This window comes from Phalacrocorax aristotelis, chromosome 10 (genome assembly GCF_949628215.1).
Source record: "Phalacrocorax aristotelis chromosome 10, bGulAri2.1, whole genome shotgun sequence".
NCBI classification, from domain to species: domain Eukaryota; kingdom Metazoa; phylum Chordata; class Aves; order Suliformes; family Phalacrocoracidae; genus Phalacrocorax; species Phalacrocorax aristotelis.
Genome location: NC_134285.1, coordinates 8,612,792 through 8,625,855, shown reverse-complemented (window position 1 = coordinate 8,625,855; position 13,064 = coordinate 8,612,792). Strand labels below are relative to the sequence as shown.

Genomic DNA, 13,064 nt, shown 5'->3' with positions numbered 1-13,064 from the left:
GATCGTGAGGCGAGGGGCGGTGGCCGGCGGCCGGGGTCGGCGGCGGGTCTGGCGGGCGGGGAAGGCTTTCGACAACGGGCGGCCCCCGCTTGCCCCCCTCGGGCCCCTGGCGGAGTTGGTCTGGTACTGTAATTGGCCGAGTGGAACGAGACGCTGGCTGGAGGCGAGCGGTGGTGAGAACATGGCGGTTGCTTGAGGCTGTTCGTGTCAGCCCTCGCCACTGCGGCACGCGGATGTGATTCTTGTTGTATTTCAAAGCAGTGATCATCAGTCTGTGAAACGAGTGGGAACTGTTCAAGCAGTCCTGTAACCTCCAAGTAACTCTTAACTGGCAAAGTGACTATAGTGGTTATTCTTGTGTTGTGGTTCAATCTGTAACTCATAACTTTGAAAGCAAGTGAAATCAATACCTGTGCAGCTGTAACTTTCAAGAAACTCATCCAAGTCTCATCTTTGAGAAATGGTTTTCAACTTTTCCACATGATTAAATCTAGCGACCTAAAAATCTCCTAGTAAAGAGGGCGATCTCCATGTAGCAGAAATAAGTCTATTGACAACACTTCTGTTTTAGTGGTTTTGATGGACTTCTTAGAGGTAATTCCAGGCATTGCTTTCTGTTAGCGCTGTGGTCTGCCTGCCAGAAACTGAAACCACTGTCTTGAGGAACTGTTTTTACAGAAATAACTGAAAACATATATAATAATTACAAAAAGGTTTGACATTTCTCCATGTAGTTAGCTGTTTGGGGGTTTTTTTATATATCAGATTATAGGAGAAAAAAATGTTACATATGACAGTAAATGTTCAGAAGGAAAACACCCACTGAGGAAATTCAGTAGTTATGGCAAAGGATAAGAAGAAAGATTGCAAGAAAGCAGAAAAATCTGTACATCCTATTCCTCCACAAGATACTACAGCTGAGAGTAGTTCAACAAAGCTGACAGATCTGCAGACCTTAGTGAATGGAGTGGAAGAAACACAGCCAAATCCAGTGATATCTGATAAAGAACCAGAGGAAGTGGAGGAACCTCCAGTCCAAAATGTTCCTCAATACTACGAGGAGCCTGTTCTTACTCAGGTTATTGTAAAAAGGTATGCTTGTTAGAAATCCATCAGTGAAGTCAAGAATTCTTACTTAAGTATTTCTGGTGTACCCAGCATTACACAAACATGAATTTGACTCTTGATTGGGGGCAGTGAATTGAGTTATTCAGACCTGGTAGCCGTGACACCTTATGAGACTGATATACATGGAATTCCACTGCCTTCTTGCATCCTAGAGTGTTGCTGGCACTCTCTGCTTGCCAAAACACTCGCTTCTAGCTTGTTCACCTACAGTGAAGTTTTGTCTAAGTGTACAGACAGTTGGTGAAGAAAATGTAGCTCTGTCATCTACTGTTCAGTTCTTGCTGCCTTGTGATGTTTAGGGCTGCTCATATCTCTTAAAAATATCCTAAACTGAGGAAGCAGGTGAATGGCAGTGTTAACCAAATCCTTTAGTAGTTCAAGGGGATTATATGTAATGTTTCACATACTGACCAGGTGGCCTGGTTCTAAGCTAGTAAATGCTACCAATATGCTTTGTTTTCTTAATTGAAAGAAATATGAGGCTGAGGCAACACAGCAATTTATCTGAAAAATTACGAGGAGGAAAGTGCAGAAAATGGGAAATTTTGTTGCCTGCGCAAGATGCAACAACTGGCCTGTGTGTAGGCCATGGTAAATCAAAGGTCATTTTTTATATGTCTGTTGTGATTCAAGTCTACTGGCAGTGACTTGAAATCTTCATCTTTAGTTTGTTTTCTTTTCCTTGTAGCTATGAAGGTGAAAAAGTCCATGGATTGTATGAGGGTGAAGGATTTGCATATTTTGAGGGGGGAAATACATATAAGGTGAGTGTATAAACTTAAAAAAAAATTAGTGGATCAAGTTTTTTCTTTAGAACAGGCAGGCTATTTCTTTTAATATAGGTGAAGGTTGAGCGCTTGGAATTTGTAAGCGTTGAAAGCTCAGTTGGTTTTTGGCATTAAAACTTCATTTGAAGCTAGTGGTTGGAGGTGAATTAATATGTCATTTTGAAATCTTACAGTCACTGTAGGCTATCGTTGTGGTAAGAGCAAATTTGCAAATGATGCTGTTCTCTTCATTCTGAAGGGCATGTTTTCTGAAGGGCTTATGCATGGACAAGGGACTTACACGTGGGCTGATGGAGTGAAGTATGAGGTAAAGCGCAATTTAATATAACACAACTACAATTAGTTGTGCAAATTCAAGGAATGTAGATAAGTTGCAGTAATTGGTACAGTATGGGTGCCAACTGCAGAAGTACGTCAATGATTTCAACTGCAAGCTTGACTTCTCCCAGGTAGCTGGGGAACAGCCAGTCTTAGTTTTTTAAATGTTGTAATTTAATCTTTTAGGGAACATTTGTCAAGAACGTGCAGATGTTTAATGGCCGTTACACATGGAATGATGGCAGCATTTATGAAGGGTCAATCAAGAATGGAGTTAGGCATGGATTTGGATTTTTCAGGAGTGGTACTCATCCTGTTTCTTACATTGGCTATTGGTGTAAAGGCAAAAGACATGGAAAGGTAAGAACACCAAATGAGGGCATGGTCTTGGGTGACTGCCTTCTGGAACAGCAAGCACTCTTGTGGAAAGGTTTTGTGTTTTGTGCTGTTGCATGGTCTTACACTATGTAGAGATTACTTTTTCCTAAGGATCTTCTCTGAAGTCATGAATGCTAATTAAAACATTTGGGATGGGACCTTGTTTGTAGTGGAAGAGAAGAATGGTATAAGAGTAATTGGCCTGTTATGTGTTTGTCCTTTATGGAGCTCCAAGTAGAGGATCATAGAATCATTAAGGTTGGAAAAGACCTCTAAGATCATCAAGTCTAACCATCAACCCAGCACCACCAGGCCTCCTAAACCATGCCCTGAAGTGCCACATCTACATGGTTTTTGAACACCTCCAGGGATGGTGACTCCCCCACCTCTCTGGGCAGCCTCTTCCAATGCCTGATCACTCTTGCAGTGAAGACATTTTTCCTAATATCCAATCTAAACCTCCCCTGATGCAGCTTGAGGCCACTTCCTCTCACCCTATTACTAGTAACTTGGGAGAAGAGACCAACCCTCACCTCACTACAACCTCCTTTCAGGTAGTTATAGAGAGTGATAAGGTCTCCCCTCAGCATCCTCTTTGGGCTAAACACCCCCAGCTCCCTCAGCCACTCCCCATGAGACTTGTTCTCCAGACCCTTCACCAGCTTCATTGCCCTTCTCTAGACATGCTCTAGCACCTTCTTGTCCTGAGGGGCCCAAAACTGAACACAAATTACAAATGTCATTTCGATGACATAATGTCATAAGGGTGACAAAGTCAAAAACGATGAATGTGTCAGTAGCCACATAGCAATGACAGAACAATTAACTTCCCAATAATGACACAGTGATCCTGCCTCTCAAACATGTTAAGCAGACCAAGTATGATAATTACAGTTAAGACTTCCTTATCTAGTGTAAGTAACATCTAGTTCCAACTTTTAAAAGTCAAGTAGTGTGTTTGTCTGTCTCTGGTTTGTGCATCCAGACTGAGACACTCTTCTGGGCCTGATGTTTTGAAGACTGATGCTCAGCATGTGAGGAAACGCCATTCTAATCACATGGTTTTTTGTTTTTTGTCACTAATGAGACACTAAAATCGCACAGGCTGCTGTGGATGGTCCCCAGTGCAATGATCTGTCCAGTTTGTTCTGAGAGGAAGCTATCAGATAAAGACAGAACAATTAACACTGTAAACCTACTGTTGGAAGTTGAATTCTGAACGAGCCTGAAAACAGATCTACCTCAGAGTGACTACTGTGATTAAGTTGCCAAAGTTAACTCTCTGCAAGTATTTCTAAGTGGTTGGAAAAGCATGGTTGACTTTGACGTAATGTAATATGCTTTTTTTTAAACACTTGGTCTTTTTTAAGGTCTTAACTATTATTCATCAAAAGAGGTTGCTTTTTTATTTATTACTTCAGTTGCTTTCAGTACAGTGTCCTAAAGTGACTATAAGAGCGTGATTACATGTCTTATGTAATTGGTATGCAGTGTTTTATTAATGCAGATGAATATTTCAGTATTTAAATTGACTATACTTTTTGTTTCAGGGTACAATTTATTATGATCGGGAACATACCTCTTGGTATTCAGGCAACTGGGTAAATAACGTCAAAGAAGGATGGGGAATGAGATGGTAAATGTGATAACATGTTCTTATCTTCATATTTTTAAATTTTACATATATTATTGTACAGTTTCTCTTTTGTTTAAAATGGATACAAATGCTACCATTTCATCGCAGTGTGTACTTTCTGCAGTGGAATAAATAATAGTAATAAAATAGACCTTCTCTATAGCTTACATTTTTAAGTTAGTATATTTATGCTGATCATTCCCACAAAAAAAAGTCTAAAGACTAAATGCAAAATCAGCTTTGGCAAACCACAGATCAACATTTAAAAACAAATAAACTCAGTTCATTTGAACAGATGGAGCTCCTTTCATAAATAGATTAATTACCTGTGGAATTATATATAAAAGAATATTTTGATTAGCTATGGCGAAGACTTCTTAGAAGTACTGGTTAATACTTTTAGAGTGATTTGTAAGTCAAAAATAGGAGGTGAACAGTGGGTACAGTCAAACCTCTGTATCCATGTCACAGTGAGCCAACTTTCAAATTAATTATTATATTTAGCATTAATATATGCTAAATTTATTAGCAATGAAGTTTTGCATAACCCTTGCTTTCATAAGTTCCACTCCGAATTTGCTATGAATGAGTCATTAACTTTTATTGTTTTCTTGCAGCTATAAGTCTGGAAATATCTATGAAGGTCAGTGGGAGAAAAATGTACGTCATGGAAAAGGAAGAATGAGATGGTTGACAGCTAATCAAGAGTATATGGGACACTGGGTGTATGGCCTACAGGTAATAATTTCTTCCCCAGAAACCTCTTTAGTTCAGCATCTGTCCATTAGTCTAGTAAAACTAGATGGGGAGTTTTGTGCAGTATCAAAGGAGCTTTGTATGATTTTTGCCAGTGAAATAACAGATATGTGCTGTTTAACCCTATGTGTTTAGGTTGGTTCTCATGTAAGCAATATTCAAATTTTTAAAAGGCTTTTGACTTAGTCTTACAAAGTGATAATTGAATTCTCTAATGGAAAATATAGACCTTTTTAATTAAAAAAAGTTTTAAAAATTACATGTTTGTGGCTATACTTAGCTTGAGATATTACTTCAGCAGTGAGTATATGTGGCAATTTGCTTCTGTGTCACCTGTAAAATATTAGACAACACTGTTCCTTAGAAAAGTTTTGTGATGGAAGAAGTAGATTTCTGGCATTTTCTGTTCCTTCCCTTTATTATTCTATTGGAAGAAGAATATGATCTACTTCCTCTGTCTTTTCACTCTGCATAAAACTGTCAAGGAGTCCAGCTTCTGGAATATCGTGGCTGGCATGGTGTTCCTCACCTGGCTGTTCAGCATTGCAGTCAAAAGGAGTCAGGCAGGCAGGATGTCTTTAGGAGTCCTGTTGGTAGAGCTTGCTCAAGAATGTGTTGATTCGGGGTATCCTCTGAGTGCTTCTCCTGTGTACCTTTGTAGAATATAGTTCTACAGATGGTTTGAAGTACTGCAGCTGTCAGCTGGGTGCTTTTATTTGAGAGATTTGCCAACAGTGACTCTTACAGATGCCTAGGTGGTTCTCCTTTTTAAAAGTCTGGACCTATAGCAATTGTAGCTCTTCTGGAGACTTTTTTTTTAAGCACACAATGTTTTTTCAGCATGGATACGGCACCCACACATGGTTTTTGAAGAGAACGCCTGCGTCTCAGTATCCGTTAAGGAATGAATACATAGGTGATTTTGTAAATGGGGAACGACACGGACATGGGAAGTTCATATATGCCAGTGGAGCAGTGTACGATGGTGAATGGGTTTGTAATAAGAAGCATGGCAAGGTGAGCATTGACAAAACTACAGACACCACCAGAGGAGACTATTCTGCCCTGTGTAGTGGATCTCTAGATTTCTGTACGGGAAAACTATATTTAATTTGCATTGTGGATGGAATCCCAACGTAGAGTCCACTGAAAGCAGTAGGAGTCCCTTCCAAGGACCTGAAAGGGCCACAGATTTAACTCTGTGGTTAGACATGTGTTGTGTATATAAAGAAACATGTTTTACTGTGGATATTTTCAGTGCAATAGGTGCATCTTGATTTTTGCAGTGGTTGATCAGTACTTCTGCTCTTTTACTATGGGCTAACGGATTCTGAGCTATCCTTGCACAGAGATGTTCTCACATTATCAGACCGTTTTTAAAAGCCTGTGAGCAGAGTGCCACATATGCAAATGGAGGATTGCAAACAAGTCTTTCTACATGGGGGGAAATTCTTTATCCTCAAAATACTTCTCAAAATCAAACATATATATAGGCAATTCTTCATCCCAGCAGTGTACTTTAATTAACAGATTAAAAAATACTTCATACAAGAGAGTAGGAAAAATTATTTTGCTTTATTTTATCTCATATATTGCATTTTAGGCAAGATTCTTAAAAGGAAATTTGAGAGCATTAGTGTTATTTTTCTGATCTTTGATTTATATTTATATTGAAATTAATCAAGCTATTCTGTCTGTAGGGGAAGTTTGTCTTCAAGAATGGTCATGTTTATGAAGGAGAGTTCACAGACGATCATATAGTAGAATATCCTGCTTCTCATGTACATGCAATGAATGCAAAAGAGCTGAATGCCACTTGCACAGGAAGTCCTTTTGACACTGGTAAGCAGCTTAAGCAAACAAATTCCACTCAGTTCACATTTTGTCATTCCTTTTTACTATAATGTGAAGCTGTTTGTACTTACTGAAGAGCCAGACATATTTCTTCAAATAATTTTGATAAAGATGGGAGTTATCTTAATAATTAATGACTTTTGCTCCCATGCTTCTTGTTTCCTGTGCATGACACTTTGAGTTGGGTGCACATCTACACTATGTCTTGTAATGCTTTTGGAACAGCGTTGTCTGAAAGTTTCATAGCTTGTGTAGTATTTGCATTTCCTTTTGGCTAGGGTTTGGATTTGACAAAATTGCTCTTCGGATGTTATGCTGTTGATTATGAAATCTCTACTTCTCACTATTAAGAAGTCTGTTATTCTCAGTTTGAAGTCAGCGAGATACGAAGGAATAATATGTTTTATTTTGCCCGTGTGTGTGTGTGTATATATATATTTACCTTCATTTTAATTTGTTCTAATTTATTTTGTTGGCATAGTAGAAAACATCACAACCATTAATGGCTCAGGAAAGACTTCTATTCTGGGATCAGATATTGAGTTGGATATATCTTCACTGCTTGACGTGTTGCCAGGGGAAAAGAGACATGAAGAAGTGAAACAAGTAAGAGTCTACTGTTTGATATTTTCAGTTTTCCCCCCACAGTGTGTTTCATATTGTTTTATTTCTGGTTTATTTGTATTAAAGTAACTCTTTTCATTAGAGAACTATTCAAAAATCTGAAGGCCATGAAAACAAAAGGAAAAAGAATGATTAGATGGTATTGCCTCTTCCTGAGCTTCCACTAGAAGACAACTAAAAATACATTAACATATCTGGAAGGGCATTCAGCAACTACATTTATCTAGTGTGAGGTTTGCCTGCTGACAGACACTAGTTTATTTTTATCAGTCACCAAAAAATATGTATTATAACTACATTTGAGTAATGCTCTCATACACGCTTAACCAGGGATACGCTCTTCAGAGTTACAAGATCAAAATAATTATATGACCGGTTGCAGGACCAATACAAGCTGATCCCTACTTGCTGTGAGATGATGCTGAAAACATATCCTGCTTTATTTAGGTAGAATTTGCTGTGTTGAGGCATATTACAGAACTGAGAAGAGTTTATACCTTCTACAGTGGCTTAGGCTGTGATCATTCTCTTGACAACACCTTCCTCATGACTAAGCTCCAATTTTGGAGATTTCTGAAGGACTGCCAGTTTCATCACTCCAACATAACTCTTGCCGAAATGGATCGGATATTGAGTGGTTTGTATTTCTGTTGTCTGGGGCCTAGAATCTAGGAATTTTGATAGTAAGCTGTGGAGAGTTGGAGTGGCAAGTTCTGCCGATAGCTCAACTCTGGTAGTTAAGTGGGCCTGAGCTAGTACCTCTGTGCCTGTGAGTTCTCAGTGGATGCATTAACGTTTCTCCAGATGCTTCACGTGCTTAGGTGGGAAAATGCAAAATTAAAATACCACTTAAAAAGTTGTTCTAAACTGGTAAATTGTATTTGCCCCTGGTCTTGCCATTACTAGTACATGTAGTTTTAAGAGGTCTGAGAAGGCAAAGTAGAAGAAATAAATATTTTTCTTTTTTTTTTTTCCCCAGTGCTCTTAACTTTGGTTTGCATGTGGTATGTTTTGGATTTTTTTTTAAATCTTCCACAGAGCCAGTTAATCAATCAGTTCCATTTAGACCTGCAGTGGGATGCCCTGCAGTGTCTGTAGTACGTGAAGGGTTTAACTCCAACTTCAGCCCCTATATGTTGAGTGGATGCATTTCTAGAAACAGGGAATTTGGTAAGATTCACCTGTAGGTGGACAGTTCTTGAGAACCTGCTTGTTTGGAAGTGATGCTGTGTCTGGTCTGATTCTTCCAGGAGTGTTTTTACACTGTGATAGGTAGAGATGGAGAGGATAAGAAAAGCTGATAAGTCAATATGCCTATAAGCATTTTAATGTACATGGTAGCAAGAGAGATTTATTTTCTCAATTTTTTTAGGTGATAAAACACCACTTGCGGAAATACATTGTCCACATGAGACTTTACTGTTCAGAACATTTTTATCTTACCTTATTCGTCTAGCATTTCATATCTATCATGAAGACCACAAGTAAGTTTCATCTTTTAGTGAAATCTATTTCAGTGTAATCAGTTTGAGTCTTCCCAAACAAGAGTATTTTTGTTTCAACTGTAGAGAGAAAGGTCCTTATCTGCATAAGTGTTTCTCAGAAATGATGTCCAGGAATGTTATTCCTGCTGCCTGTCGTGTCCAAGGTAAGTAATGACATTTCTTCTGTTCATCAGTTAGTACTGCGTTCATCACAATTTTATTGTAACTGTTATTTTTTCCCAATTAATTCTTAAAGGTATCTTATTTTCTGAAGAACAATGTACGGTTTTTGCCATGAGCTACATTGACAAATGCTGGGAAATATACAGAGCTTTTTGTAGACCGAGCACCAGACCTCCATTTGAACCCACAATGAAAATGAGGCACTTCCTTTGGATGTTGAATGTAATAATCTGATTTGTTTTTTTTTCTTTGTATTTTGTGTGATTAGATGTGCTTTATTTGTTCAGTTTATATGAGCGTTTAAAAATACTTCCTGTGGCTTCTGCACAGAGCCTTTGAGTCTTGTCTTACTGGTGGAACTCAAAGACTGGTGGCTTTTGAAATAACACAGTAAACCATTTTAATAATGTATTAATTTAATATACTGCAAGGTGAACATGAGATTCTTAACTAAAATTCAGTAATTCAGGGAAAGATGAAGATTACACTGAAGCTAGGGAACAATTCCTGTTGATAGGCCTGGGTTTTGGGTCACTGTCACTGTTTAAATCCAAGCCTTTTTTTAATTAAAAAAAAAAAAAGAATAAAAATATTAGATGGCAAAACTATTTTTATTTATGAGCTCTCACAAGTTCTTTCTTAATGCTGTTTTTGTGGTCTAGGAAAAATTCCCATTGACTTCAGTAGGGCCAGAATTTCACTCTGTTGTTAATTACATGTGTGGAAGTATCATTTGAAATCACTAGAAATTTTGACACAGGCTTTAAAGGGAGTTAGGTTAGGTGTGTGTGGGAATGCCTTAAGTGCTATTAACATCTAGTATTTACTGTTACCCAGGATTTTAAACTTCTCAGCAAACAATTAACTGCTTCAAGACTTGTGGAAATACTTGTCAAAGATGGCCCCTCTCCACATGACAGTAGTAGTACCAACCTGGAGCAGGAGGTGTGTATGGAAGAAAATATATCATAGTTCATTGATACAGGAACAATTAAAATTACTTTTAAAAAATACTGCAAATACTGCTCAATCTTCTAGAACAGGAGGAAAATTAATTAATTTATTCCAAAAAATAAAGAGTATAAGCTTGAGCCTCTGTTTTTGTCTTCCTTCATTCTGCCTATATTTTCCAGTTTAGCTCAGGTACTTTTATGTTTTGTGTATTATCTTATCCCTCTTAGTACAGTCTCAGCATACCTTACCATACAGATAACTCCTAAAGAGTGCTATAACCCAGAGGGTGGAATACCATTTCTAGGAGACTGCTGCTATGAAGAGTTCTGTCTGTGGGGCAGTTGCCTGACATGACAGTATGTGTGTACAGAGATATGCAGGGATGAATCTCAGCACTTCCAGCTGCCGAGGTATGCACTGGAAATGTTAAGATGGGTCAATTAAGATGTGAACCCACTGATCCTGAAAATCTGGGGATCCAGGAAACCTGATTAGTGATGTGTGAAGTGCTGCTACCTCAGTGAGGTCAAGTAGTGACTGGAGAAGCTGCTTGTACTACCTGACAGCTAGCCTGCTACAGAGGGCCTTCACTCTTAAAGAATTAGCTCTTACTCAGCAACAGTCTATTGTAAATGACATAATTGAATTTATTGTTTTAAACGTTATCTGATAAACTGTATAAATGTAAGTCTTACTAAAGGATTCATTATACAGCTATTCTTGGGGAGTCTGGAAGCATCACACTCAATTAAATGTTTTCGGTAATAGCAATAATTGTGTGTTATTTGTTACGAGATATTTCCCGTAACTCCAGCTACAGCAAAAATCTATGCACTATTTTATTTCAGTATGACTTGTATAAGGTGTAATACAGTGAATTTTTTCACTTGTGAATTTTTTGAGCTTTGGCTGTTTCAAATTTTTCTTCAGAAGAAGGGATGTTGGAGTAGATAAATGAGGCCAGTGAGGCTTCGCAAGCAATCACTTTTGAGTTCTTTGCTTGCTCAAGTTCATATGCCCGTTAATGAAGGGATTTTGCAAAAATGAATAAATTAATCACTGTGTTTGTTTTACTCTAGTTGGTTTTTCTTGAATTTGTTGAAGCTCTTCTGGATTGTGCATTGCTGTATGTTACCAGTGATATAATTAAGGAGCAAGTAGATCATGATTGTCAGGCAAGAAGTGGCTTTAGAATCGAGGGCCTCTCGGAGGGAACCACAGATGTGTCTCTGTACCCAGAATATTCTCTGTCCCAGGTAAAGTAGATGCAGACCTGTTAAATATTATTATATATTCACTTAGAGGGTGAAGTCAGGCCCTGCAAATGTTCCATGTTTCCTGAACATAGAAACCAGTTTCCTCTTTTTGCATAAACAGTCATTTGACTGGGTCCTGCTTTTTATGTTCGTGCTACCTTAGGTTGTAACATCAGTGTAGGCAGTTTTAACACACTTGCACATTTTCCTAGATAACTACATATAAAGTACTTGCAAGTCTTCCAGTGTTTGAAGGGGAATTGACAGGTTAATTGACTGGTGGAAGATACGCCTCTCCTGCTTGAAGCTGAATGTCTAAAATTGCCCTGTAATGATGGCAGTGCAGTAGTTGTGTGCAGCAAGACTTGCTGTTTCCCAGCAGTTAAGCTATGCTCTGTTTCTGCTGAACTTTTGAATAAGGACTTTGTAGGTTGTAAGATGCTGCCTGTGACACTGGTGCAATTTAGATGCATAGGGTGGTTGAAGGCATGGCTTAGAATTGTTATCATTTGGAAATATGCACAAGATGAAAGTATTTTTATTAATTCAAAGAGCATTCACAAACACCTAATTGCACAGTCTCTGTAAGCCAGTAGTGTCACTGTACACCACCGGTTCCCGTTTTCTGGCCAATTGTTCCCATCCTACGGAACCCATTCTCTTGCATCACTGCAAGCATTAATGCAGTTGCACAGTGAAATGGTCCAGTTAAAATAGTCAGATTTTCCAAGACTAAAAGAAAATCTTAATTTTAAATGTATTGAATGTAAAATTCTTCTTGTATGTACTTTTTATCAGTGCACTTACAGCAGAAGTATAATTGGTACACACATAAATGATGACATTTCTGAGGCAGCTGAGCTTTACAGTTGTTCATGGTTGTCTTCAAGCGAAGATGTCATATCACAAGACAAAATAAAGAAACACAAGGTATGTAAAAAGCTCACATTGAAAGATGGAGCAGAAGGTTTGCAATTCATGGGTGACAGAGTAGCCAAGATAGTTTTAAGTTTTGAAAGGGACTAGAATTTAATCTGACACTAAATACAATGTATTCCCATGCCTGGATCCATTAATGAGCCTAGAAGTGGTGCATTTCCATTGCTAACAAAATGTTTGCTCCCACACATACCCTCAGCTATTGTTATTTAGAATACTAGGTGGTATCTTCTACATGAACTAAAACAGTGGTGAATAAAGCTACAGCTTTATCTTTATTCGCAAGGTGGGGAGTGAGAGGCTGAGAAGTGGGCAGAGAGGTTTAGAAGCACTGGGGAAGGTAACTGTAATATAATTCCTAAAATATGTTTCAGAATTCTTCCAGCAAACTTTTCACCTTCACTACCTTTACAATTTTGTACCCAGTGTATGACTATAATGAGATTCTTGATATTCCGAGAACAAAAATGGATTGTTTTACCCCTGTGATTTCAGGGTAAGATAGTAAGGATTGCTGTTTTATACTGGAATTCTGGAAATCAGACAGAGAATTTGGAAAATTCTTGACTTTCAGAACATATACCAACACTTAGAACACAGAATTGTGTTTGACCTGAGTTTTTGTGAAACTTTGACTGTCACTCGTCTGAAAAGAGTGGTATCATCGGGCTGCAGAAGATGCTTGGGATGACAGTTGGAAAGACTTCAAAGTTGCCTTCTCAGATATATTCTTGGATGTTGTTCTCTCCTTTTTACTCAATGTAAT

At 38.3% G+C, this 13,064-nt stretch overlaps 1 protein-coding gene across 3 annotated transcripts in view; it reads left to right on the top strand.

Moving 5' to 3' along the window:
* The first annotated feature begins 15 nt into the window (after positions 1 to 15).
* Positions 16 to 13,064, top strand: part of LOC142062529 (radial spoke head 10 homolog B2-like) — a 23,915-nt gene continuing 10,866 nt past the window's right edge. For 2 of the 3 annotated variants that reach the window (XM_075105029.1, XM_075105028.1), the window contains exons 1-16: positions 16 to 1,092; positions 1,817 to 1,892; positions 2,155 to 2,223; positions 2,421 to 2,594; positions 4,163 to 4,248; positions 4,866 to 4,986; positions 5,845 to 6,021; positions 6,705 to 6,846; positions 7,340 to 7,464; positions 7,930 to 8,119; positions 8,855 to 8,966; positions 9,051 to 9,130; positions 9,223 to 9,371; positions 9,987 to 10,094; positions 11,183 to 11,359; positions 12,158 to 12,289. In XM_075105029.1, coding sequence (XP_074961130.1) covers positions 842 to 1,092; positions 1,817 to 1,892; positions 2,155 to 2,223; positions 2,421 to 2,594; positions 4,163 to 4,248; positions 4,866 to 4,986; positions 5,845 to 6,021; positions 6,705 to 6,846; positions 7,340 to 7,464; positions 7,930 to 8,119; positions 8,855 to 8,966; positions 9,051 to 9,130; positions 9,223 to 9,371; positions 9,987 to 10,094; positions 11,183 to 11,359; positions 12,158 to 12,289 — 2,169 coding nt within the window. In that variant the 5' untranslated portion in view covers positions 16 to 841. The remainder of the gene's footprint in view (positions 1,093 to 1,816; positions 1,893 to 2,154; positions 2,224 to 2,420; positions 2,595 to 4,162; positions 4,249 to 4,865; positions 4,987 to 5,844; positions 6,022 to 6,704; positions 6,847 to 7,339; positions 7,465 to 7,929; positions 8,120 to 8,854; positions 8,967 to 9,050; positions 9,131 to 9,222; positions 9,372 to 9,986; positions 10,095 to 11,182; positions 11,360 to 12,157; positions 12,290 to 13,064) is intronic. The other variant, XM_075105031.1, reaches the window with a different exon arrangement.